The 25,392-nt window shown below is 38.5% G+C and overlaps 1 protein-coding gene across 1 annotated transcript; it reads left to right on the top strand.

The window, feature by feature from the left end:
* The first annotated feature begins 809 nt into the window (after positions 1-809).
* On the top strand, positions 810-3,496 carry LOC136995417 (protein FAM240B-like). The gene is made up of 2 exons (XM_067316414.1): positions 810-955; positions 3,364-3,496. The coding sequence occupies exons 1-2, from the start codon at positions 810-812 to the stop codon at positions 3,494-3,496; spliced, it is 279 nt and encodes a 92-aa protein (XP_067172515.1).
* Positions 3,497-25,392: the final 21,896 nt, after the last annotated feature.

The raw sequence follows: 25,392 nt of genomic DNA, 5'->3' as shown, positions 1-25,392 counted from the left end.
AAAAAACAGATCTTAACTTTTCAAGGTACCATTAAGGTCTGATAACCAATGCATATTTGGTGGTATCAGCAATCACCTTAGACATGCTGAGAATTTTAATGCCCTCCACATTTGAACATTATGCATTTAGCAAGGAGAAGTTCCTCTCATTTCTGTCCTTTTTCTCATTTATTGGATCTCATCTCTATATTTTAACAAGCTCTATTTTTAACAGTATTTAAGCCAGAATTTTTGATAAATGAAAGAACAAGGCCATAACATGCTCCCCAGTGCTTTGTACTCTGTGTGCTTCTACTTTAGATTCATAATTCCCCTGAATAGTTTGTGCTTGATATCATTTGCAGTAGTAACAGGAATCATTCAAGGGCAACATACTTCCTTTGGATAACAACTGTCTATGATCTCCTTTGAAACCACAAGAGGTAGGAAAAGGGAAAACCCTTCAGAACATCTTATCTAAACTCCAGTGAGGATAATGCTATACATGAAAGTATTTTTCTCAAGTTCTTGCAATACTGTTTAAAATCTCTCTCATACTGAGACCTCCACAACATTTCAGAGAACTATGCCATGCCTAGTCATTACTCTGTACCAAAAATAGAGGTATATTATTTAACTATCACCCCAGGCCTGTTTCAATGCCTGATATTTGCTGCAAGGCAGAATAAGCATCAGTTACCTATTCTTCTCAGGTGGCATACTTTATTAATAGTACTTTATGAGAAAGAAATTGCAAAGGGCTCAGCAACGCAGTGTCTGCCTCAGGTTAGGCTCCTGACTGCTCTGACCTCCAAATCGCTTTTCAGAAAATGAGCAAGCATACCAACTTTAAACACCACAAGATGGCTGGTCACGATGCAGAAGGGCTGAAGAACTTCTGGGAAAAGATCATTCAAGAACAAACTAAGCAACGAGAAGGTGAAGAGTCTAGATTGAGTAAAAGTGCCTTGAACAAGTAAGTGTCATTTTTCCTTTTGCACAAGAAAGCAGGCATGCTATCACATGCTTTAAAATAAGGTAACCTGTTATTGTACTGCTTTATTCATAGCACAGATTGTGTTCTGGATCTTTGGCGCTTTTCCTCTCACAGCTGTTTGTCTCATATTTCCATGGCTCTTCTGTATGGAAACTCAGACAGCCCTCACCCCTGAACCTCATGAGCATTCTTCAAAGGCCTCGGAGCATAGCCACATTAAAATAAAGCACCTTGACACTATGACTTGTGACAGCCAGAAAATATCAGGATTTTTACCTGGAACTGGTACAGCAAATAAACATGTTATATTAAGGGGACAGGAACACCACCCGTTAATGTGGAATACAAGGAAATCCACAGTGCCTTTATCACATTTAACAGCCCTTTATATCATTTAAGCTTACAGCTAGATATGGTACAACCTGGTTTTCCTACTCAATGGAACACATTTCAAAAACATTCCTGTTTTATAACAAATAAAAAACAAGGCTATTTGAACTTTGGGGGGCAAAAAAATATAGAATAACAGGCACCACCTAAAAAGAACTCTGGTCTTGGTAGAGATACTCCACTGTAATGTGGGATACTGCTTCAGATACTTGTTCTACATGTTGTACCTCAGGAGTTTGAACCAGGATCCCACACACACCAAGGGAGTCCCCTGACCAATAACTGAAGGGACAAGAGGATGGGAAAGGTGTATATCTTTTCTTTTGTCTGATGGGGTTTCCACCTGAAGTTGACAAAGGTGTTTTTCTGCTTAAAGTTTTCTTAAAACTGGAATATTCATATAAATTAATTTGATTTCAACAAACTGGAATGTGCTGGTAAAGGATTGTTTCTTTAAGCAAAATTCCAGGGACCCTGTTCCAGGTGCCCAAGGAGAAGCTAGGATAGTCATTTTAAAGATACGGAAACTAAGATCTCTGCAGGCCTCGTGTCCCAGCAGAACCAAGTGTAGAGAGCCCTGTTCTCAGGACCCTACTCCAGCTAGTCAATGACATTCCCAATTCTAGATCACCAAGTTGCTGGAAAGAAGACACAGTGTTCACAGTGTTCAGCCAATATTAACAATATTTTTAACTTCACAAATGTGTTTTTATATGGTCTTTTCCAAATAGAAAAAATGCACCAAAAGAACTTTGAATAAGTCATAATTAGTTCAGGTCACAACTGAAACAGATGCAAGCAAGTTCATTCAAGGTCACCTGACCGAAGCCCAAGTTGTTCACAAAGTGTTCTATAATTCGAAAAGAGGTACTTTTGCAAGGTTACTGACATTGTCATTATAAAATCTACAGGGCCACTATCTCGTATAACTGGCACTTGGGAGAATTAGATGGCTCTAAGCATAAGCAAGTGCTCCCTCTGTGACCCCTAGGATGCTAGCTAACAAGGAACAGCAGGGAAAAGGCAGTGCTTTGAATGGCAAATATTTCCTAACTAAATGCACTGATTTTTTGAGGCTTGACTATGCTCACAAAAGAATAGTGAAGTCAAGGCAGGGCATGTCCCCAGATGGGAAAAGTTTAATACACAATTTGCAAACAAACTCAGAAGTCAGAAGTCAAACTAACACAAGTGTCTATGTAAAACACCTACAGTTAAGTTATTCTCAGATGAAATTTTTAGCTGTTATTCTTATTAGTACATCAAATGTAACATAAAAAAAACCATGTATTCCCTGATGCATTTGGCATTAACATGTGACATCTAATCCTATAGCATTGCTGGGTCAGGTGTTTCATAACATGTTTTTCTTTGGAAAATGACTCTGCCAACAGAGATCTTATGGTGGTCCCTAGTGATTTTCTTCTCTGTTTGTACTATACTTGTATCTTAAAGCTATGTGGATCCTCTTGCATGTGACATCAATTCCTTTCATTAAACACATATAAGGTCTGCAGCGATTTTGGGTTCTAAATGGTTACACTTTCTTTTTCACTTCTTGCTTCAAAGTAAAACCAAATGGACATAATTAAAATCCTGCTTTCTCTTCTCCAGAGTACCTTACACTAAAGTTTAGGGAGTTTTAACTGTAACTTTTAATTTATACATTGCATGACCTTACCAGGAAGACAGTCCTTCTGTGCGGCTTTGAGAATACCCCAGAGGGAAAAAAGAGCACTTCACACTAATGACAGTATTTCAGCAGTTGTTTGACTCATTAGGAATCCAGCAACGTCATCCACTGATACCATCAGCCCTATCCCTTTCTCCCCTGCATTCCCAATCTAGCAAGCTAGAGAGATGTGTAGATGGTAAATAAATACAGGGCAAGTGCTATGGTGATGAAAGAGAGGTAAGCTTCCACACCGCTGAAAAGCCCTGGATACATTTGAAAGATTTGGCTCCATGCTCGCTAAGCATTTGTTCTCTCTTTGCAGACTTCGCCATGAATGGACTCAGAGGCTGGAAGGCCGAGCAAAACAGGTCCAGGCACATGTGAAAAGGCAGAAAGAACAGATGAGGCTGCTGTCTATTGAGACTCTTCCCTCAACAGATAAAACTGCTGCCTAAAGATACTGGGAAAACAGAGAAAGCATCAGGCCTGACCCTGACCTTCTGCGTGCACCTGTGAACGAACAGTTACACAGCTGGACAAGCAAGAGGTCAGAATCAGGCCCTTTCCCAGATCAGCTGCAAGATATACCAATAAAGCCTTGATGAATTTCAGTGCAAGAATAGCCACAGTATATAATCTCTTAAAAACTCTTGAGGGAGAGATGAGCAGCAGGCACCTTTAATTTTGCATGATATATGATTGGTCTGATGCAGCAGGGCTTTGTTATGTAACTCTGCATTTTCAAGTGACAATAACATATTCCTAGGACAGATGATCATTTGTTTAATAGGTATAATACTTTCAGGTGGCTGCATGCAAATTTGCACATTTCCATTTACAGAGCTGACACACAGTCTGGCTTAATGCAGATATAACCTGTCCTGCCTGTCTTGATGAGCCACTAGTGAAGGTAGTTAAGGATTAGTGTGATCAGCTGGCTGGAAGGAAAAAGATATTCTTTAACAGAATCAGGAAGAAAAAAGGAATGAGATTTTCTGGTCAACATATAGGTGATTCTCCAGATCTTAATCATTAAAAGAAGAGAGGAAAGGATTCTGGCTTTTCTGGAGTAGGTAAGAAAAAGGTTACTGAGGTTACTATGAACTAGTCTGAGAAATGTCAGAGGAAGCGAGTATGAGAGTTTGAAAGACAAGGCAGCAAATCAGTTCTTCATAACAGCACAGGAATACTCTGCAAGGTATCACTCGCCAGACCTGGTTTGCACTAATCCAGACATTTTTTGTATTTCATCTTCTTCTAGGTCAGATGAAATACAAGAAGAAATAGCTAAGCACAGGGTAACAGTGTGTGACTTCTGTTTACCTACACCTCTGTATAGCTAAATATCATGTATTCTGGATGCAAACATTTACTTATCTCTTCAATTCATTACCTTGATACTCAAGAGAACAGTCATAAGTCTAAACAGTTATTTCTTTCTAGTGACATTGAGACAGATTCACTTTTACCTTGCATCTTTATTTATACTGAGCAAGTACACAGGAATACATTTGATAAATTTCAAAACAAAACAACAATCAAAGTAAACCATTTTGACCTCACAGAAATGCTTTTTTATCCCTTTAAAACCACATTTCATTGAAATACACAGTTCTACAGGAGGTCCCCACTTTTACAAAGTGGTATTCTCCCATAGAAAAAAAACATTTTATCACAAAAATGTTGCTGATCCGTAAAGGATTAAAAATTTCTGCAAAGCTCTTTGGTTAATGAAAGCTTAAGGGAACGTAGAATCAGACTCTTTTCATACAATCCAACCCATAAAGCAATCATTTTTTTCCAGTGTTCTCTTAGAAAAGCAAACTGAACAATAATAAAGTTGTAGCTGCTTTTGCCTTTGCTGTACTGGTCTCCTACTTCTATGTTCATTTATTTCCCATAATTTTGTAAAAAGTTCTTATGTTGCCATACTAGTTAAGCATTAATCTCTTGTGAAACAGGTCAAATAGGGTTTGAACCTGCTGCTAGTTACATACAAAACAAAATACTCCACTATTTCACAGCTGTTGCTAAAGGCCATAAGCAGGGACTACTGAAATGGAGAAGTGTCCCATTCCCTCCTTCTGAAAACCAGAGGCCTGATAATCTACTAATTTAACCACTGTTTTATAGCGTTGTAATTTCACCTAAAACAGCGCAGGTAATCCCCACTTAATGCTGGGGGGGACAAGAGAAAAAGGTATCAGAAAAATGGCCCATAAGCATTTGTTGTTCTTTTAAGTTTAATGTCAATATTTTTAATTACTAGGAACACTTTTATGACAGTATATCTGATTGCTTATTAAGTTATTGTTGATGTTATAAAAGGAACAGGAAAAAGAGCACAGAAGTAGATGAAATCCAACCAGTTATTTTCAGCATTCCCCAGAGAGTACCCAAGAACCACATTAGGTTCCTGAGCACCAGCTTTTCCATTTGGAGCTCTAAGGAAGCTGAAGGACGTGTGAAATCACTTCCACTGCAAGCAGGCAGCAGCGGATTGACTACACACCAGAGGAGTGTCACAGGCATTGTTTATCACAGCAAGTACATGGAAGCTATTTCAGTTGTGAATGCATCCCTGATACATTCACTGCAGAGCCAAGTTTATACATAACAAGTGTGAAAGACAAAAATCCTCCCACTCTTAGCAAAAAACAGCTCTTTGGGAGATGTTCGAGTGCATATGCATTAGTCACGCTTACCGATTCTAACCCATATTTTACAGGACAGCAGTATCCTGGCACCCCCATGGTATTGGATATCAGCTGCTTTTTATTCCCAAATGCATGTGTTCCTCTATTTTCACTGCTACTGCTCACACAACCAGACTGAGAAAAGAATCAAGTACTAGAAATAATAAAGCGTAGCAGGCAGATGTAGCCAGATATGCTGCTTGCAAATTGCAAAGCTGAAAGCAGATAGTAAGGTGATATATAGCAATTTTTTCCTTTTGTCTTGGTTACTGAGTTGGTGAAATTCATGTCTGAATTTAGGCATTTCAAACATGCCTGAAAATGTGAAACCTGGCTTTCATTAAAAAAGCAAGCAAACAAAACACTCAAGTTGGAGTGTTACATTAGAAAACATCTGTCTCATCCACATGCACAGTCCCCACTGATAAAACAAAACATCCACTGAGCATAAGCTTCTGGGATACTTTGAGCACAGTATTTTTCCCTCCTCTGTCCCTGGTTCTTCCCACTTTCCCATGAAAAAGGAAGATTCAAATGAGAATTTAGGCTATCATCTCCACTGCACTAGCTATGTTAAAAGCATCAGACTAGCTACTTGAGAGGAAAAATTAATTTACCAGCTTTTCTTTCCAACAGAATTGGAATTGAACATCAGTTAGTCTGCATGGACAGATCAGTACCACCTCAAGCCTGCACTAGCAAGATATTACCATGCCTTATATCTGCATATAAGCCAGCCCGGTACTTGCCTAAGCCAGTAAAGAACAAGTAAAATTGTAGTACGAGGCAGGGACTAAAATTTTGGTCATGGGACTTAAACCTTATGATATATGATGCAACAGATGTGGATCATATCTGTGAAGCAATGCAACTTATTTGGCATACTGGTGTCAGCTGCAGAACATCCACTAGCGTGTCCAAATTTATGTGCATGGCAGATGATGTAAGCACATACTACACTCATTCACATGGTTGCTATTAAGTACTGCTTCTGATCCCGAAACCAGGAACTAATGCTTGAGAGACAGCAAGAAATGCTTTCTTAAGCTCTTTCTGAGCAGTGTCTAGCTGTTGAAGTCCTGCATGCCCAAACCAAGGCAGTCAAAGCGGTAAATTTAAACCATGTTCAGCTGTAATCCAGCTTTATGCAGTGACTGTTCAGAAGCACTCACAGATACAAGGTGTTAAAAGCAACAGTGACTCACCACCTGCCAGCTGCTACACTGGAGTTAGTATTTTAATTAAGAGCAGGAGAGACTTTTTTAAGCGAATCCCCCAACTGCCTCCACTTACCACACATTGATTTGGCTCACAGAGCAGATCTAGAGCATGCAAACCAGATTTTGTTCAGGGGAAATGAAACTAAACCAGAAGTCCTGCTCCAAGTGCACACCAAAGGCTCCCCAGCCTCTTTGGTTCTAAGACAAGTACTAGTTCTTCAGACAGCTTCGAGCCTGTAGATCAGGGATGTTCAAGAAGGAAAATTAGATCCTTTCTGAAGTAAAGCCCTGAACCACATACACTCCAATACAGAGACCTCAGCACCAGCCACTTTGATCTACTGAGCTGCTTATAATGCGCTGAATCACTTGCTAATGTACACAAGTCTATGAAACAATACAGAGGGGCTCAGTGCATGTTAGTACATTGCAGGAAGATCCAAAGGTAGTACCTTAGCAGATCTAATGCAACTGAGCACAGGATCAATAATTTAATTATATAGTCATGCATATGTGCCAGCCTGCATAACTACATGGCTTGTTCAGCTGACCTACCGGAGCTGGATGTGTTGAAACAGAGTTTACCCACGCTAATATAACACTTGGTATAGATTTGTTTTTGAAACCACAAAACAGCTACACTTGATTCAGTTCTACAATTAAATATTAGGATTATTAATTACTGATTTCCCAGCCCAAATGTTCTTCCTAATTACAAATTGGCTGTGTCCTGAGGGCTGGTCTTCACTGTCTTAGCTATTAAACATCACTTCATTGGGGCTTCACTGCCACAGTGTGAATAAGGAATAGTAAATCATGTAAAAAAAAAAAATACTTGTGGATTGAAAAGGGCATCTGTAGATAAATGAGGATGAAATGAAGAATAATTTTAGAAAATCTTTTACTTCCTGGGGATGCTTCTGTTCATAAACTAAGCATTGCTATACTATTTATTTCTAACAGAGAAGGCAGCAGTTATTCATGTTACATTTGGGCCAAAATCCCACACAAAAATTCAGTAGTCAGGACTGCCAATACAAAAATCTCCCTATTTCTCCTACTTCTCATCTATTTCATCTGAGTGTGTTTATAGTATGGTACTTTTTGCAAAGTGCTTCAAAATCCATGCTAAAATTTGTGTGTTCTCAGAAGCATTTGTTACTATTCAGGCAGCAGACTTTTAGACTTTTAAACATAGTTCAAGCTAAGATGAACACAAAGCAGGGAACGTTCCAGCCCAAACAGTGGCAATCTGGCAAGCAGCCTGAAAACATTTAAGTTACCAGGGAAGACAAACTGGATAATAGGTTGCTTGCACTACCTCAGTAATTAAGTGTACTTGTGTGAAATGCCATTCATTAAATGAAGCAACATTTCCTACTCGTGATTATCGAAATGAAAGCATCTACTGGCTTAATCTTTACCTGGTACTCAATGCCAGTTGTCAGCCTCCATGAGTCTACTCACAATAGTATGACTTCAGAGGTTCATAATCAGGATCACCATTTTTTTCCATAGTAAACAGCATCAGCATCAGTGAGAGTTAAAATTTCAAACAACTGTAGCAATAAAACAATTGCTTGACAATAATCAAAGGGGAAACAAAGATGCAGTAGGAAATCTGAAAGACAACTTTTAGATTGGGTGTTTTCACAAATTGGTCAATTCTTAAAAAAACTGGACACTTCATTTGTTTTCCAGTGTAACGATGCTGCGCACCCAGCCTGAGCATTGGCACTACTTGATCAGAACTGTAACTTCCCTGTATATTTTGACTGTTCAACTGTATACAAAGGGAAAAAAATAGATGTAAAAGTGAAAAGTTCTCAATTCTATTAGCTTTAGTATCTAACACAAAGGAATCATATCTGCAAAATAATGATACAAAAAGCTCAAACTGTATTGCTTATTTGCAAGTAAGCAGCAGAGAAGCATGTCTTTGCTATCATTTATCTTATTTTCACTCCTCTAAACTTCTATAATAGTAATGCAGTTGTTAACCAGAAATAGAGTTTGAGTTTGCGGTATGTGTTACACGTGTAATTAGGCAAGGAAAACACAGTATTACTGGAGTGGCCAACAGTGTATTTAAGATAAACCTTTTGAAAAAGGACCTGCATTTCCCCTGATATCTTAATTTTAATGTTTTCAGTGTGATGTTGATTCCACCACAACTTCTCAAAGGAAATTTATTCTATAAGATGTGTGTTAGCACTTTTGTATGTATTCTAATAAGCGAAAACCTAAACAATTGTTCATTTTTACATGTACAAAATTCCAAATAACAATGCTTTCTCATTAACTACTGGATGCTGTTGCAGCAGAGTTCTTATTAGAGCTTAATGATAAAGTGCTAACTAATGAATTGATACTTTGCAGCTTTTGGACAGTATATAAGTTTACTGATTTTGCTGATACTGCCTTAATCATTAAATATGTATTTATAATAACAAGACTAACAGTTACTGAAAATAAGCCCTACAAGCAGTAAGGGCAGCCTAATGTAAAATATCAGAAACAGCAGTTATTATCCGCCATCTCAAATGAACACTTAATAACCTGGAACTAAATCCCTTCAGGCACCATTTATGATATGTACACACTTCTATTGCAGTGATGACAAACACTCCATTTTCCCAGAACTAATGACCCCTCTATAATATGTACTAGGGGGCTGACAATTGTATAGAATGAGTCTGTCAACAAACTAACAGAGTGCAGCCATGTTTGAAAAGTTTTATGCCTAAACCACAGGCAAATTTCAGCAATTCCAGCCCATAATAAGCCCCTCTGGAGCCATATCAAAATTCTCTAGCATGTGTTTGGTCAAGAGAGTTTCTGCATATGCTTTGTTTATTTTCAGTTTGGTTACCTTTGGCTGTTACAGATAATTAGAAGCAAAACATGAAAGTAATTAATATGTAACACTTCACTGTGTTCTAACAAAATATTAGTGTCTCGTGGGATGTTTTACTGCTTTAATTGGTGGATGCACTAAAGGATATCATCTTTATCTCAAAATGCAAACATGTTTTTCTTCCAAGACACCTCTGAAGAAGATTTCACACTAGGTTCTGGTGTATCTTACAGCTTCATTGCAGGGATTTTGACTGCACTCAGTTAATTTATCACTACAAATATTAAGGATAAAGAAAATAAGTATAGCTTTAACTGCATTAACTGCTGTATCTATAGTTTAACTTGGACACTGCAGCTACACATCCCAGAATCTCCAGCAAAGACAGTAAGATCTGATGACAGACTAGCAACTCTCCCAGCGAGCTAATTTTGAAAAGTATAACACTGATTAGTCCAAATCCTGCTAGATTTGAGCAACTGTTTTCAACAAAAGCCAGCAAAATTGAGCATGAACACTGCCTGGTTCTGTTAGTGCCATCTTACCATTCATTCAGGTACCCTCTACCATTCAACATTTCTTTTCTCTTTTGGAAGGTTTGTGTCTTGACAGCAAAATCACAGTCACGTGTAAAATCATCTATATTCAAGATACAGTTACCAAACAATCCTTTCTCCTAAAAAAACAAATAAACCCAAAAAACCTATAAGTCAAACTTGGAATTTCTGGCAGTCACTTGTAAGGGCTCTCATTCAAGTGCAAATTCTCCTGGCTGCCTCAGTGCACATTAGTAAAGTCTGGTATTTCTGTTGGCAAGTAAGAAGTAAGAATTTGCAGTGAGGTTGCAGAATTTTTGAATGGAGGAACTTTATTTAAACTGGCAAGAGACAACAATTAAATATGAGTCAAAAAAAACCATGGCCTACTAGCATGAATTCTAGTCTACATGACAGGGCTTCTTGTGTTTTGCTCTATATGTGGCACATAATTACTGTGTATCTCTGATCAGGAAGCTGTATCTCATAGGTTCAGAGCAATTCCTGACTTGCACACATACATTTTTTAAGAAGAAACTAGTACTTGAAAGACATGTCTCAGAAAATTAATTTTTAATCATTGAAAACAAACAGAAATAAAAGCAATTATGCCTTGAAACACTAGAAAATTACTCCAGATTAACATATCAATAAAAAAATAAACCAAGCTAAACACACACAAAGTAATTTTACCTAGGTGAGATATAGCTTTTCTAGCAAACACTTGTTAAATTTAATCAGTTGCAATTGAAACAATGAAAGCCTTCCACGCGGAGGCCTGGAATTACAGTTAAAGACAAGTTTTTCTGTTCCACTGAAAAGCACATGCAGACAATATCATAAATGCTTCAGTAATTCCATTCTCAAGTTTAAGAAAATATCAATTCATAATTCCTTGACTCCAGTCTGGACACAACACAGACACAGTGCTTTTTCTCCCAGTTTCTTCATATCTGGTGTTCTGTACAATTTCACCTGGCTGTTTGCCAGCCAGAGGAGGAATAGATCACACCAGAAAACCCTGCTAGTGAAAGTAAAACACTGATTCGACACATCTCCCCAGCAGCAGCGGAACATGGGTTCTAGGAGGCTCTCAGCACAAAATAAAGCTGCTTCCAAAGCAAAAATCATTTTTTTCTTTTCTTCAGAGCAGTAGGGTCCAAGAAGGGACATTCAAGCCCCCATGACAGTGTTGGCAAATGGAGCCTCTGGTCCCTCAGTCTGGAACCAAGCTCTGCCTTTTCCTACACGACATGTTTTACACTTCTGTATCTGTGTCACTGAAGTGGGTCTCCACCACCTTCTCAAAGTGCCAAAGAGACATGCAGATCTGTGTAACAGATCACGCCAGAGGGACAGTCACCGCAGGCAGCTGCCTCCACAGCCGCCATCCTGCTACCAGGGCTAGGAGCCAAAGCTACAGCCTCTCCCTCTTTCATCTCACTTTTCACAGCCTCTTCCAGCTGCTTAAAGCTGACTGCTAGTTATTAGCTGTTGCAGCAATGACAGCCTGTGAGGTTTATGGGAGACAAGGTGGAAGGGACTCCAAGGACAGGTATCAAGATACTCTCTGACTTTCTCTTCCCCATCACCCTTAGATCACATGTTTGCCTTTACTGGGCTGACAGGGGCTACTTGAAAACTGCCTGCTGCTCTCATATCAGGCCCTGAGGCAACCAGCTGCAGCAGTGGAGTAGTCACTGCACCTTAGGCAGTGGGCATCGGGCCAGCCTTCTCTTTGATGTTCCCATGTAGCTGTATCACAAGAGGAGCAATGTGTAAGCAAGAGAGAAATGGAGAAGAGAAATGAGGATCATAGCAATAGTGCCAGGGTACAGCACTAAGGAGAACTATGAATGTTCTGGAGCCAAATAGAAAATCCCCCAGAAAAGCTTTAAACTGTTTTTGTACATTTCTCTATGCAAATAAAAGACTGTTCAGAAGAAAAATTTGCGTGTATTCTTTGAAGTCTGCTTTCTCAGATGCCATTTTTCCTATGCTAACATTTCTCAGAATTTCCTGTAGAGTTCTCTTTACAGTCATGCAAATTTTTAACCAGACTGGTACAAAAAAAACATCCACACCCCATTATGTGGTACTGTCAATCCCTAGTATTCAAACACCATGGACTAACCTCCCAGAAACTCATAATACTGTTTAAAAAATCAAGAGGTTATTCATTAAAAATGCTGAGTTCCTATTATTCTTGAGTTTCAAGCTTTCTGGCCTTTTCCTACAACTCTGCAGGCTACAAGCATTTTTCTGCATTTTAAGTCCCTAAATACCCTTAAAAATTTAACTTTTAGTCTTTTATTCTCAAGCTCTAGGGGCTTTTATTTAAAGAGTACCAAACATCCTGATACAGAGATACAATCTTAGAGATGTCAATGCTGGTTATAAGTTAAAATAGTCATGTTAATGGTTACATTACAAACAAATTATGAGAAAAGACTATATCTATCCTGGCTCAGAGGCAAATTGCTCTGCAGGACTATTTTTATTGAAGAGAGGCTTGTGTTAGTTCCATCCTCCTGAGCTCACTTTTAGCACAAAGTTACACAAAACAGTTGAGCTAATGTAACATTATTCACTGCCACCAAAAAGGGCCTTCCTGCCCTGCTTGTGCCTCTCGCATCTGTCTCTGCCTTCATGTGGCTGCAGTGTCCAGCACTTCACTAATGCAATTCTCTAGCTTAGCAGAAATCTAACCAGATATTCCTGGGTGAGTTTTCCGCTGGGTTAGGCAGAAGTGGCTCACCAAGAGGTCTGACGAACACTGGGGCAGGCACACAGAAGTGATGCATGGGTGAAATTAGGAGTGGAGCTGCAGTGGGAATGAATTACCTTGCATAATGTCACACCTCACCAGGGTGGAGGATTAAATACACAGCACTCACACCATACAACTACATTCCACATGTAATAAATGCATGCACACAAAACGTGGATTCAGTGATTTTCAATATCTACAGCTACATCTAGTAGGTTCACGTACACCTTTGCTGCCTTTAGCCTTGAGCACTATGTAGGCTATTTACAAATACTCTGGAAACACCCCTGGGAGATCAAATTATTGCAGAATATAGCTTTGTGTTTCCAGCTTGATGGCAATAAATGTGAACATACAGCAATTGTATATTGCTCTCTGCTTGTTTCAAGGTGAAGACTTCCAATGATTCATGTAACCTGTTATAAGCTGTCATCTTTTGGCTAATCTTCTCCTTCTGTAATTCTGACAAGGCTTTGCAAGTTGACAGGGAAGTCCCTGCTTTTGGGGTATTCAACACTGATACTGTAATTCTGACCACATTTAACAGTGAAAATTCAGCAAATTCATAATGAATCTCAATTGACCAATTGTGCTTTCTTCATCAAACAGCAGGACTGGTTGAGTCCTAATTTTTTTTTAATTCTCTTCACTAGCAGCCTCTCAGAGTCCAGTACTATGACCTTTAAGTTACACTACAAGTCAGAAATATCTTAGTCAGCTAGCAGAGCAAAGGTGCCACAGAAATTAGTAAAGTATTAATTCACTGTCCATGGAACCGGTAAGAGTGCATGAAGAGAGACAAAGAGGAATAGGCATTCTCAGCAGCTTTATGTTTCCTCTAGATAAAATTCAAAAGATAGTTTGAGATCCAATTTACATGGAATTGAGATTTCAATAAAATTTGCATCAAGGGGCTAAGTAAATGCAGAAAGTTATTCGGACAAAGGAGAAGCTGGGAAGGAGAGTATTGACTACATTTAACATTTGTCTCCAAGCAGAGAAAGCATCATTAAAAGATGTAGCTCAGCTGCTCTCAAAGGGGAAAAAAGTTTTACACAATATAGTTCAGTTCCTAAAACTCAGGAGACTTTTCCTTTCTTAGTCAGGCATTAGCTAATACTCTCAGGTAACAGAACTGATATTTTAATTAGTAGTTTTAAACACTTCTTCCCCCAACTTCCACATAATACACCAACATTAATTTACCTACTGCCTGAAAAAAGGTTTTGCTGTCTCATAATACCACATATACTCTTGGAATTTTATATTGCTTTTTTGAGAAAGGCCTAAAGAGCTTAGAATTTAATATGAAATTGTATTTGTGAGAATTATGTATTTTAAAAAAATCTGTAGAAAAAAACTTCTTTCTATAGCACAGAAACAATCAATGCAGGAAATGCAAGATAAGCTCCTCGTTAAAAATTAATTTTTTACAGGCATAGACTGTAATACAAAATATAAATAAATTTGAACAAAGTAAATTACCAAGAAAAACAAGCAAAAATTAATTTAAAAGTTATTAGCATATTTTATATATATAATATAATATACAGCATAAATATTTAATACAGCATATGTGTGTATATACAAAATATTTTATCAATTATGCAGGACAGAGCTAGGATTTTCCCTACTTATGGATTCATAGTTTCATTCGTGTCCAAGCTAGAAGCTAAATATAAACATTTTTTGATCAACTCAAAGCAATAATGAGAGAGGAAGAGAGTCACAATTCCTGGATAGATCTGATAAAGTAGTAAATTCATTTTTTATTCTTTTCTGAACAGCTTGTGCTGTGACTTGAAAACTGATCTACTAGTGCAACACAAGGCAGAAGTTTCATTTTTGGTGTTTCTTAGGGCTCCTGCAGAGATGTGTTGGCAGATCTGGTACTACCACACACAATTGTCCGTCCCAGCTGTCTGCCTCTGTTTCCCCCATTCCCAGCCCAGAGGAGCTCCCGAGTGCAATCCCGTGTACTAGCTTAAGCCAAGAATTAAGGTTTTGTACTAAGATCAATTGTCCTTGAGCTGGGACAATTGAGTTATAACTGCAATTTCTATTCTGTTATCCTTGCTATGAAAAGTGGTAACCTGTAGCTGATAAGCAGAAATGGGCAGGCAGTAGTAACATCCTAAACTCCTGAAGCTAAATCAGCCATAACTCATCTGTCAGAGTCCTAAAGCCCCAGCTGAAGCTGTCGCAGAGAGTCAACCTATGCAAACCATCTTAGTCAGCATCAAAGATAAATGAGGGTTGGTATATCCAGCCCAAACAATTGCTCTTCGGATTTATTAAAACAAGTAAATTAGCCAAGGAGGCAATTTTTAGTCTTTTTAGAATGGGGAATGAGCAACAAGAATGAATACCTGTGGAAAAAGAGGAGTTAAATTTTGAACCCTTCACCAGGAAGACACAGTAAGAAAATAACTCTTCTGCCTGACAAATATGATGGCATTGTTTTGATATCTGAAACTAGGAGATGAGCAAGAATTTAACATGAAAATTAGTTAGGCTCTTTAAACCTTAATAAGGCCGAGACATATATGGAAGTTATCTGCTTTATGCTGCCTTTTAACATGCTTGTTTTCCCTACAGATGAATCAAGGACAAGTAAACTGGAATAGAGGGAGGAGTACCACAGTTTTTGAAATCCAATCTCTCTTACCTTATATTGCTAATTTGGGGATGGAGGAAATTATGCAGTTCAATTTACTGTTAGGATTCCTTGATAATGATGCCTTTCCTCCACAGTTCTCACACAGAACACACATCTTTTCCAGAAACCTAAAAATAAAGTATATTGCACAGTCCAGCTGTAGTGTTGTTTAACTTGGTGTGACAGATTGATCAACACAAATATAGACAACTCAAAAAAGACGGTGAAGTGCTTTGACCAGATGATTTGAAGGGCATGGCAAAGGAGCAATCTAAGCAGCTGTCAAAAGGGTAGACTTTCTACAATATGGTTAATGTTCCAAAAAGTTCCCTATTATGTGCCTATAACACAGCTCTTCACAATGAGGGAATGCAAGGGGATGTATTGTTTTCACATACTGATGCTCACTCATCCGTTCAAAATTAAAAATAATATGTTTAATAAAGGGTAAAGCTCTCTGTGATCCAAGCACACTGCAGTGCAGGCAAATCCCTTGCCCTTTGCTATAAAAATGAAATTACATATATACCATGCCAAAACTTGTTAATTAATATTACTTTTGGTTTTGGCTTGCCACATTACAAGTTTCACTAAAAAACATTTCTACCCTTCAGGAATTTTGATTGCCAACATCCATTAATCATGCCAAAATATCCCTTAGGAAATAGAACAAGCAGTTTGGATAATATTCTGTATGATAACTCAGAAACAGATTTTACTTTCAAATTTACTTCTTTCAGGGAGAGGGAAGGCTAAACTGTTACTCAGAATGACAAGCTGAATGTCTAAAACAGCACCCACAAACTAAGAAACCACTAGGGCTTTATTTTTTCACTTTACCAAGTTTCACTACACAAGACCAACCGTTATCTGAAACACAACTACCCTGAATAAAACTGAAGATCCATGGAAAACACATATAATACCAGGAGCATAACAAGGTCTTAGCCATAATGCCACTGGCTGGCAGATGAAGCTCTTTTGAAATGCGATGCCCCTGTCTTGAAAAATTTATGCCCTTCTATCCCTTGGCACACAAACTAACCTCACTGAGTCATCAAATTAGCTTCACTTAAAGTGAAGCACATACACTTTTTTTTTTTGCTAAACTAGATTTATAGAGAATTCAGAACAAGTTCTGGTATTTCCCACAACGTGGCTGCTCTTCACATCACAGGTGATGGTCACAGATAAATGAAGACGTAAGTGTCATGAGGTGAAACCTCAGCCCCATTCAAGTTAATTTAGTTTTGCCACTGTGTTCAGTGGTGCCAGGGTTTCACCCGGGCCTTCATTCGTCAGCCACAGAATGACAGGGTGTTGGAGCCACCTCAGCTTCCAGAGCAAGCACATTGATCTGCTCAGAACCTCTTACCCTTACCGTGAATTTAGCTACATACAGCTGTATAGCTCCTTCTTTCATCCTCCCATAGTCTGGTCTTTCTCCTCCATTCTTTCACTTTCTCTCTTACTGGCAGCAGCTCTTCTGAGGGCCAGAAAAACCTCTCCTCTATCGAATAAAGCACGAGAGCATTCCATGCCAGAGAGCAGTGTCCACGTGGTAGGCTCTCCAGGCTGCCTGGGTGAGAACTGTAGTAGTCTCAGGAGATGATTGGAGAATATTAAATGAAATTACTGTCATACATTTTGCAACATTTTATAAACCAACAATTTCGCAAATTTCTTTCTTCTCCTCCCCTGTTATTTCCCCAGTTTACAGCCTTCAACATATAATTCATAAACACATAAAATTTTGGTGTGATGTTTAAAATAAAAGAATTACAAATCAATTTTTCATTATTTGGCCAGACTCTTCTGCTTTTGCAAGAGTTCAGACTCAAATAACAGCATAGTATTTACAGAAATTGTTAGAGTGCCACCTATTGGAAATAGATGTACAAATAAAAAAGACCATAGTTAACCTGCATAAAATAAGCATTTATTATCCAAGCGTTGATTTTAACTATATCAAGATAAAAGGCTTTAAAATGCATACACTTCATGCTCTGTTCATAATTATGTCAAAATTTAGATCAATGTGTAGCTTTTAAAAGTGAGCCTCTCCAAGGAGTAAAACACAGGGAAGTGGTAGAGATTTATAGTCCTGGAGTATCACATAGCAAAAATCAGAGCAGATTCACTAGGATAACCATCTGCTTAAAATTTGAGTCACATTGTTAAACTCCATATCCACTATTGGAGTAAGTTTTATATCAGATCCTGGTTTGCACTCTGCAGAGATACATGTGATATTTAGCTTTCTCCCTTTAGTTATGTCTTACAATTTGAATATAAACAGATAATTTTCCCCAAGGAAAGCAGATGCCTTTTGATAAAACTTCTGTCCTCTCATGGAACACTTAAAAGTCAGGAGGTTTCAGTTCACAGTCTTGGGAAAGTACAAACAATTTTTATAACAATGTTCCTTAACCATCATTACTCTTCAGAGGATACCTGGGTGATGCAACGAGTGAATTCTCTCCACTCTCTGTCCCTCCTGAACATATAAAACTATGTTTTTTCCTTAGTTCCCTCTCCAGAACTATACCATCAGGCCTTCCAGACTCCTTGAAGTCAAAATATGCTGGTTTACACTTGAAATTAAACTAGATTGCAAAGAGTTTAAGCTAGTGTAAAACTTGATCCAGTCTTCAGCCTTGAACTTCATGCCTGGGCTGTTTGCCCTCTCTCCTTCCTTACTGCCCAGCAACTGGTAGGTTGGGAGCATCGTGGCCTGAAGAGCATCACTACCGAAATCCCCACACATCTGCTTCATCTCCTCTTGCTTTCACTATTGCAGACTCTTCTTCCACAGTTTTACAAGCTCCCACACCAAAACACACTTTGGGTCACTAGCTCTTTTCTGCCCAAACATCCCAGGCTTGACCTCAGAATCAGACTATTCCTCTTCCAAGTCCTTCTGTTAATTAGCACTGACCTCTTTCCAGCTCGTGACAGCTCTTGCATGCTGCTGCTAAGGAGAGCAACACAAACACATTGAGCAGGTGCTTTTGCAGATGGATCTATTTTAAAAAATAAACCTGCAGGTGATTATACCTGCTAGTATGCTGTAGAAAAGCAAACAGGAAGACTAACAAAGCACAGAAACAAAGTGAAGCAAAATATACTGAGTGTAGGATAAAATACAAAATAATATATATGTATAATTATATAATGTATATTTTATTTTTAATATGACATATTAATTATATTATATTAAATATGATTACTTAACATATTTAATCCTCAGACTGTTCCCAAGGTCAGCCATTCTGATCAGTGCAGTTATCCTCACTGGACTAAAATTCCTGATTCAGTTTTCTTTTGCTTGGTAATGTTTTATAAGATGTTTACAAAAAATGACCTATGGAATGTGAGTATGCATTCCTAAAATAGATGCTAGTCTTTCTTATTTGCAGTCACCTTTTTTATTTATATTGATGATGAACTGATTTAGAAAGTGATTCTGTCACTAACTATCTAGTTCTGTTCCTAGTCTGTCATCTCCTTTGTTTCCAGCAAGTATCTGGTACGTATTTTCATTCTTCGCAGTCACTTCCTCTTTTTCCTGTTAAGTTACATTATTGTACCATTGCACACTTTTTTATTCTTTAATTTTATCTCTTCCTCCAGATCCCACAGAGTATGCTCCAAGCTTCTCTGTGGTTTATAAAAGACCTTTTCTCTTATGGCTTTCTCTTGAAACTTCAGTCATTCTCTGCCTCCTCTTGGGGCATACTCTCACATGTAATTTCCCTGCCTTAACAAGCATATTTTCTTATCTTATGGACATATTTACAACAAAAGTTCAGGGAAATCAGAAGCAGCATTTCTTCAGTGCAACAGTTGTGGACTCATGTCTGAGAACAATGACATGATTCCTATGCCCATTGTAATATCTCCACTTACATTACATACTAAGAAGAAGAAAATATGAGGAGAATAAAAACACTTGTGACAAAATTCTCGGTGAAGTCAACAGGACAAATTTTTTTCTGCTCCAGGTGTCACGCCATATTTCCAACTTAAAATAAATACTTATGCCATAAACATTTCAGGTGGGAACTGGTACGGCTAAGGAGCACAGTGTTAACTTCTCTGGTGTTCACAAAACTCTTGCAAGAGGTATTTGTGACGAGAACTTTGTGAGTCCCAGGCCTGGGCTCCTCCTGGTCTTTATCATTTCAGCAGCAGCTTCTTGGCAACTCCAGTAGCAGCAGACAAGGAACCTGGGCCCATTCCCTCATTCACTGCCTCTCAGAGTGGCCGTCAAGTGCTAGGCCCTTGTCCTAGCTATTAGGTCACCTTGCTATTCTAAGCATTCACTTGCTTAAAGGTTGATTTTAGTAGCTTTTTTTAAAATTGGCAGGGAAGGGGAATGTAGTTTGCTGATGCTTTTCCTGGTGGACTGGATGGAATGTAAATTAGGTAAAGTTAATCTCTGTGTTGTTGTTTAGATAGCAGTGCTTATTCAAATGGGAAAGAAAAATTGAATATTTTAATTTTTATCCATAGCCTGGAAGAAATTACAATTTCAATGTGATCTTCAATTGTAGATAGCTTATTTCAATCACCTCCAAAATTTTTCTCAAAAACTTTCCTGAAGATATTTTGAAGAGTAGTATAGAATATATGAGAATGAGAGTTTAGATGCACCTGTAAGCTAAAAGCAGGAAGGGCAGATTTAGCAGTGCTGTTGGCCAGGATATACAAGAACACTGGGAAGGAGATATAGTAAGTAACTGTGGATGGAAATTCATATTTTTCATATACAATGTAGCTGGATAAAAAAATATGCAAGCAACCCTCTTTTCTGTCACCTTCCACAAAAAAAAGGAAGGGAGGGAGGGAAGAAAATCCTAAGGCCTGAAAGCTTCTTCAGTCATTTTAGGATACCACTGATCATATGAGTTAACCTGAATAGGTATACCAAATGAATGAGGGAATTTATAGTTTCCACTTTATGGATTTCTCCCTTATGATACAAATATCTGTAAATAGCTCCCATGAGGTATGGCAAAATATGCCTTTAACCTTTGCATACATAATTTCATATCAGCCTGGCATCATTTTACTAAGAATGAAACCATATGTCACCTAATGGCTCAGGGGAGATGCTGACATATGGAACCTTTCATGATTTCACTGCCAGTTTGAATCTGGCCCAGGTCAGCCAACATTGCTACCATCTGAAGGCTGTTGAGTAATCTGTGTGAAATGAGTTGGCCATCGCAGTTCAGATCCTACAGCAAAGTTGCCCACCAGAAAACTATTATTACAGATGGCTCAAAGTGGCCCGTGTGTTGACAGTATCAGCAAATCAGCTAAAGATTAAATAACTAGAGTTAGTACGGAGCTTTCACTTTGGAGAAGTCACTCCCCCAAGCAAGGGATAAGAGGTGTTCACAGGCAGGACAATTTTTTGAGACAAAACCCTGTATTGGAACCCATGGCACTCACCAGCCACGCTGGGTCACCTGTAGCTATTATGCATTACACCACCTCCTCCCAGCCCTTCCTTCATGCAATATTAACCCTTTAGAGGCATCAAAGTTTAATGCCTGCCCTAATGCTCCACACACTACAGTAGTTATTTGGGTAATGAGAACTTTTCTAAAGCGAAGGTTCAGACTTGTGAGAAGTGTATCTTTTTAAAAAGCAGAATACAGAATTAAACAGCATCATGATGAGAAGAGGTTAAAACATGCAATCATTTTATGAAGGGTATGGGAAGGGTAAGGGAAGAAAATGCTATAGAATAGCAAGCAGTTAACTCTTCCTGAAATACTATCCTGGGAATAAGAAAGAATTAAATTAATAATATCAATATTATCACATTAGTGCATTGCATTAGAGAACACCGAAGGCCTAAGAAAAAAAAAGACATTTTAAAGCCTCTTAGAAAAAAATTACCAGGGAGTCTGTTCTTGATTATCAACAGGAGAGATTTGCATCAGTATGACATTAGAGTTTTCCCTTTGCAGCAGTGAAAACATTATATGTCTATATTCTTGGTTCTCAGTTAGGCTTCAAAAAGTAAGATTTTGTTTCTAATTCCTACTGGAAAATTTATGGAGACAGATATTTTAATGCATAGTATTGTTACCAAAGGCAATGCGACACCGATGTACTGTTGGGAAATGAAGGTAAGCAAATTAACTGATAATGCGGTTCTTTATGCAGTCTGTGGGAGCTGCGTCACAGAGGAGGCTAACAGTAGGTATTTACAAAGACAACAGAAACTGGGAGATGATTTTAAAAACAGGACTGTTCTTCCTGATCAGACTATATTCCACATATTGCCAGGTAACCAAAGAGCTTATGTGAAAGCATTAGTGTTAGTGAATCACTTTCTCACTGATATAACAACCCATGTATACTATTTTCACAGAGTTTTTTGTGTTATTAGGCTTGATATTTTGCAGAGTTTTTCCCTGTCACAGCTTTGTGTACCAAATATGCATATACCAAAAAGCAATATACACCATTTACACATTTCCCTTTTTATACTATTGCAAATTATATCGTTATTTTAGAAAAGATACATATTATGTCAAACAAGTGCTGAAAAGGATCCTGTCAGATTCAATCTATACTCCCCTGTGTCACTATAGTAACTAGGCTATTATCTGTATCTCAGCTCTTCCTCCTGTGTCAGACTTGACTCAGCTCACGTACAAGGCTCCACACTCCCCGTCTTCCAGAGCCTCTTTTTTGCACCTCTCCTAGGTTGTTAAGCCTCAGAAACGGAGCTGTAGCACAGATGCCAAGAGGGGGTACTACCCCGGCATAACTTTGTGAGAGAAGATTTCAAATGAGGGCATATACGAGGGACAGCACTGGCTGCTGCTATGCGAGCAATGAGCTGAGCAGGCAGTACCTGCAGAAGATGAAGAAATGACTGGCGAGAGGTGCATCCCATGGAGGGGGCTCATGTGCTCAAACCAAGGCTCTGAGGAGTGGAAAAGGGAAGCACCCACATGGGGTAATACCCAAAAGCCGCAGTACATTGCCCTATCTGAAAAACGTTCAGCTAAATCCAACTGCTTATTTCTCCAGGTCCCCAGAGACATATCATGTTGACTTCTTCCTTAAACACTTCCCAACTATCTCAGTGTTTATAGCTGACTACAGACCAGAGGTTGCTCTGATAAACCTTAGCATTTGTTATAAACTCAAGCCATTTCTTCTAGAATATTTGCTTTCAGATAGTTTAGATTATTAAAATATGTTCAGACATACAATATCTATTTAATTCTTTATTCTTTTTTAAATGTTAATTTTTGCCTTGGATTTCTATTAGGCATGGAGTTCAAACTCACAGAGTTTTTTGAACATGGACTATAGATGAGTGGTGTCTACCCCTTCTGTTTTCTTTGTCCTGATAATAAGGTGTTTTCATTTGGGCTGCATAAAACATAGAGGACAGTTTAAAGAGTACATATATGCATTAACCTAAGACTTTTTAGAAGATTAATAACAATATGTTCATGATTGATTTGGAGTTTTAAAAAAAAATCACATTGTTTAACCTAAGTAAGGTTTAGCACTATTTAAAAAAGAACATACATTTTTCCATTTACCAACAGTAATGAATCATGAAAAAGACAATTGTCTTACTGGGCTGGGTAGTCTATCTGAACATCAGAAACAGTGCCCAATTAAAAACATAAGGGTACTATCCTTAATGCGGGTAAATTGTTAACAGTTTTTAAAATTTGGTGGAAAACATTGTTCTAGATAATGGTTTGGTAGTATTTTGTTCAGTAGTACAATTGGTCTGGCTGAGGAAGAGATATCATGTAATTGATTTCAGCATGGAGAGCTGGGATATTTGAATCGGATAAGGTAAAAGCGAATCAATACATGGACTGATGCTTGGCTAGAGAGCTGGCCAGAAAAGATATCCCTCCATTGTACCTCTTACATGCTTAACTTCCCTCTTCTGTACTTAAAAAAATATAAAAAAAATCATAGTAGTTGGGTAAGTGGTTGATAAAATGTACGTATCCATCACTAATTAAATAAATCACTGAACAGAAAAATAACAGCCTGTCATTCCTTCTTTACAGATGGGCTGGTTAAATATCCAAGCCGATTCCTCGTTAATGGCCAGACTCAAGCACAATTTGGGTTTGGAGTATCTTTTCTTAGACAGGAACTTTACTGTATCATGACATGACATGCCTATCCTTTTTTGAACCTTTAACAAGGGCATTATATTTTCCCTTTCCTTGGACTAGAAAAATTTAACTGCTCAAGTCATGTTTCAGAATTTTCTCATATGATATCCACTCAGACAGTGGAAATTAAGGAGACATATATTCTAACTCTGAACTTTGCAGAGAGAAGTGGCTAATAAAGCATATCATAAATATACACACAGATAGTAAAGGGGGTGGTGGTGGGGAAACAGGGAAGATATTTCTAGTAAAAGGAGTCAGCAGATTGGACAAATGGATGATCCCAGAGACAGACCTAACTGGCTGGCCTGGGGAGCAGCTCTGCTAGAAAGGTCTTTGTGGACAGCAAGCTGAGCAGGTGCCAGCAGCAAGCCCTGGCAGCAAAGGGAGCCAACAGTGTCCCAGCCTGCGTCAGCCAGAGGACAGCCAGCAGCCCAAGGAATCAGATCATTCCTGGAGATGATATTATTCCTCTGGGCACTTCTCTAGCCACACCTGGAGTACTGTGTCCTGTTTTCGTCCCCACAGTTCAAGCTAGACATTGAAAAACTGGAGAGGTTCCAGCGGAGGGCCACCAAGGTGATTAGAGGGCTGAAGAACTTGACACATGAAGAAAGGTGGAAGGAATTGGGTTCATTCAGCCTAGAGAAGAGAGGGCTCAGGGGAGATCTAATCACAGTCCCCCAATACCTAAACGGTAGTTACAGAAGAGATGATGGTACTCTCTACACAAGGATGCATGGTGACTGGACAAGAGGCAACAGGTACAAGCTGATTCAAGCGAAATTCCATCTGGATATAGGGAAAAAAAATACTTCACGGTAAGGACAACTAAAGCCTGGAACTCCCTCGCTGGAAATATTGAAAACTCAGCTAATGGATAATTTAATCTAAGGCCCTGATTTCAACAGGATGTTGGAACAAATGCTGTCCAAGGGTCCCTTTCAATATAGACTTTTCTGTGATTCTGTGAATTTCTATCCTGCTGGAAATTCTTTTTTTTTTTTTGTAATTGGTTGTAGCCAAATCGGGTCAAATAAACAAATATTAACAAAAATATTTATGACTTTGAAGCAAAAATTTTACAAAAATTGATTTGGAGCTGTTCAGATATTATTCCAGCTCAGTTCAGCAAAGAACTGTGCCCAACCCGCTGCTGCTCTGCCCTCACCGTAGTTCAGAGGCCTTGTCGCTCCTTTTTCTTCTATGGGCCAGATATCCAACCAGATGGCAGACTGCTGCCATCATAGAAATTGTGGCCAAAGTTTGGTCAGAAGAGAAAAATAAGAATATAAATTATGCCCCAAAAAGATATTTCTGCATTCTAAAACTTAGATTGTGACATCATTATGTTGCAAAACAATTTTAAGTGCTACTAACAATTTTAAGTGCTACTAAAAGTACAGAAAATAGTGTCTGCCTATTCATAC

Source organism: Apteryx mantelli, chromosome Z (assembly GCF_036417845.1).
Source record: "Apteryx mantelli isolate bAptMan1 chromosome Z, bAptMan1.hap1, whole genome shotgun sequence".
Lineage (NCBI taxonomy): Eukaryota > Metazoa > Chordata > Aves > Apterygiformes > Apterygidae > Apteryx > Apteryx mantelli.
The sequence above is the reverse complement of the archived record's forward strand: the minus strand, read 5'-3'. Positions and strand labels throughout refer to the sequence as shown.

Coding starts and splice junctions, on each gene's coding strand:
- LOC136995417 (XM_067316414.1), top strand. CDS start 810: ATGAGCAAGCATACCAACTTTAAACACCACAAGATGGCTGGTCACGAT. Junction 956..3,363: donor AGTAAAAGTGCCTTGAACAA/GTAAGTGTCATT, acceptor CTCTCTTTGCAG/ACTTCGCCATGAATGGACTC.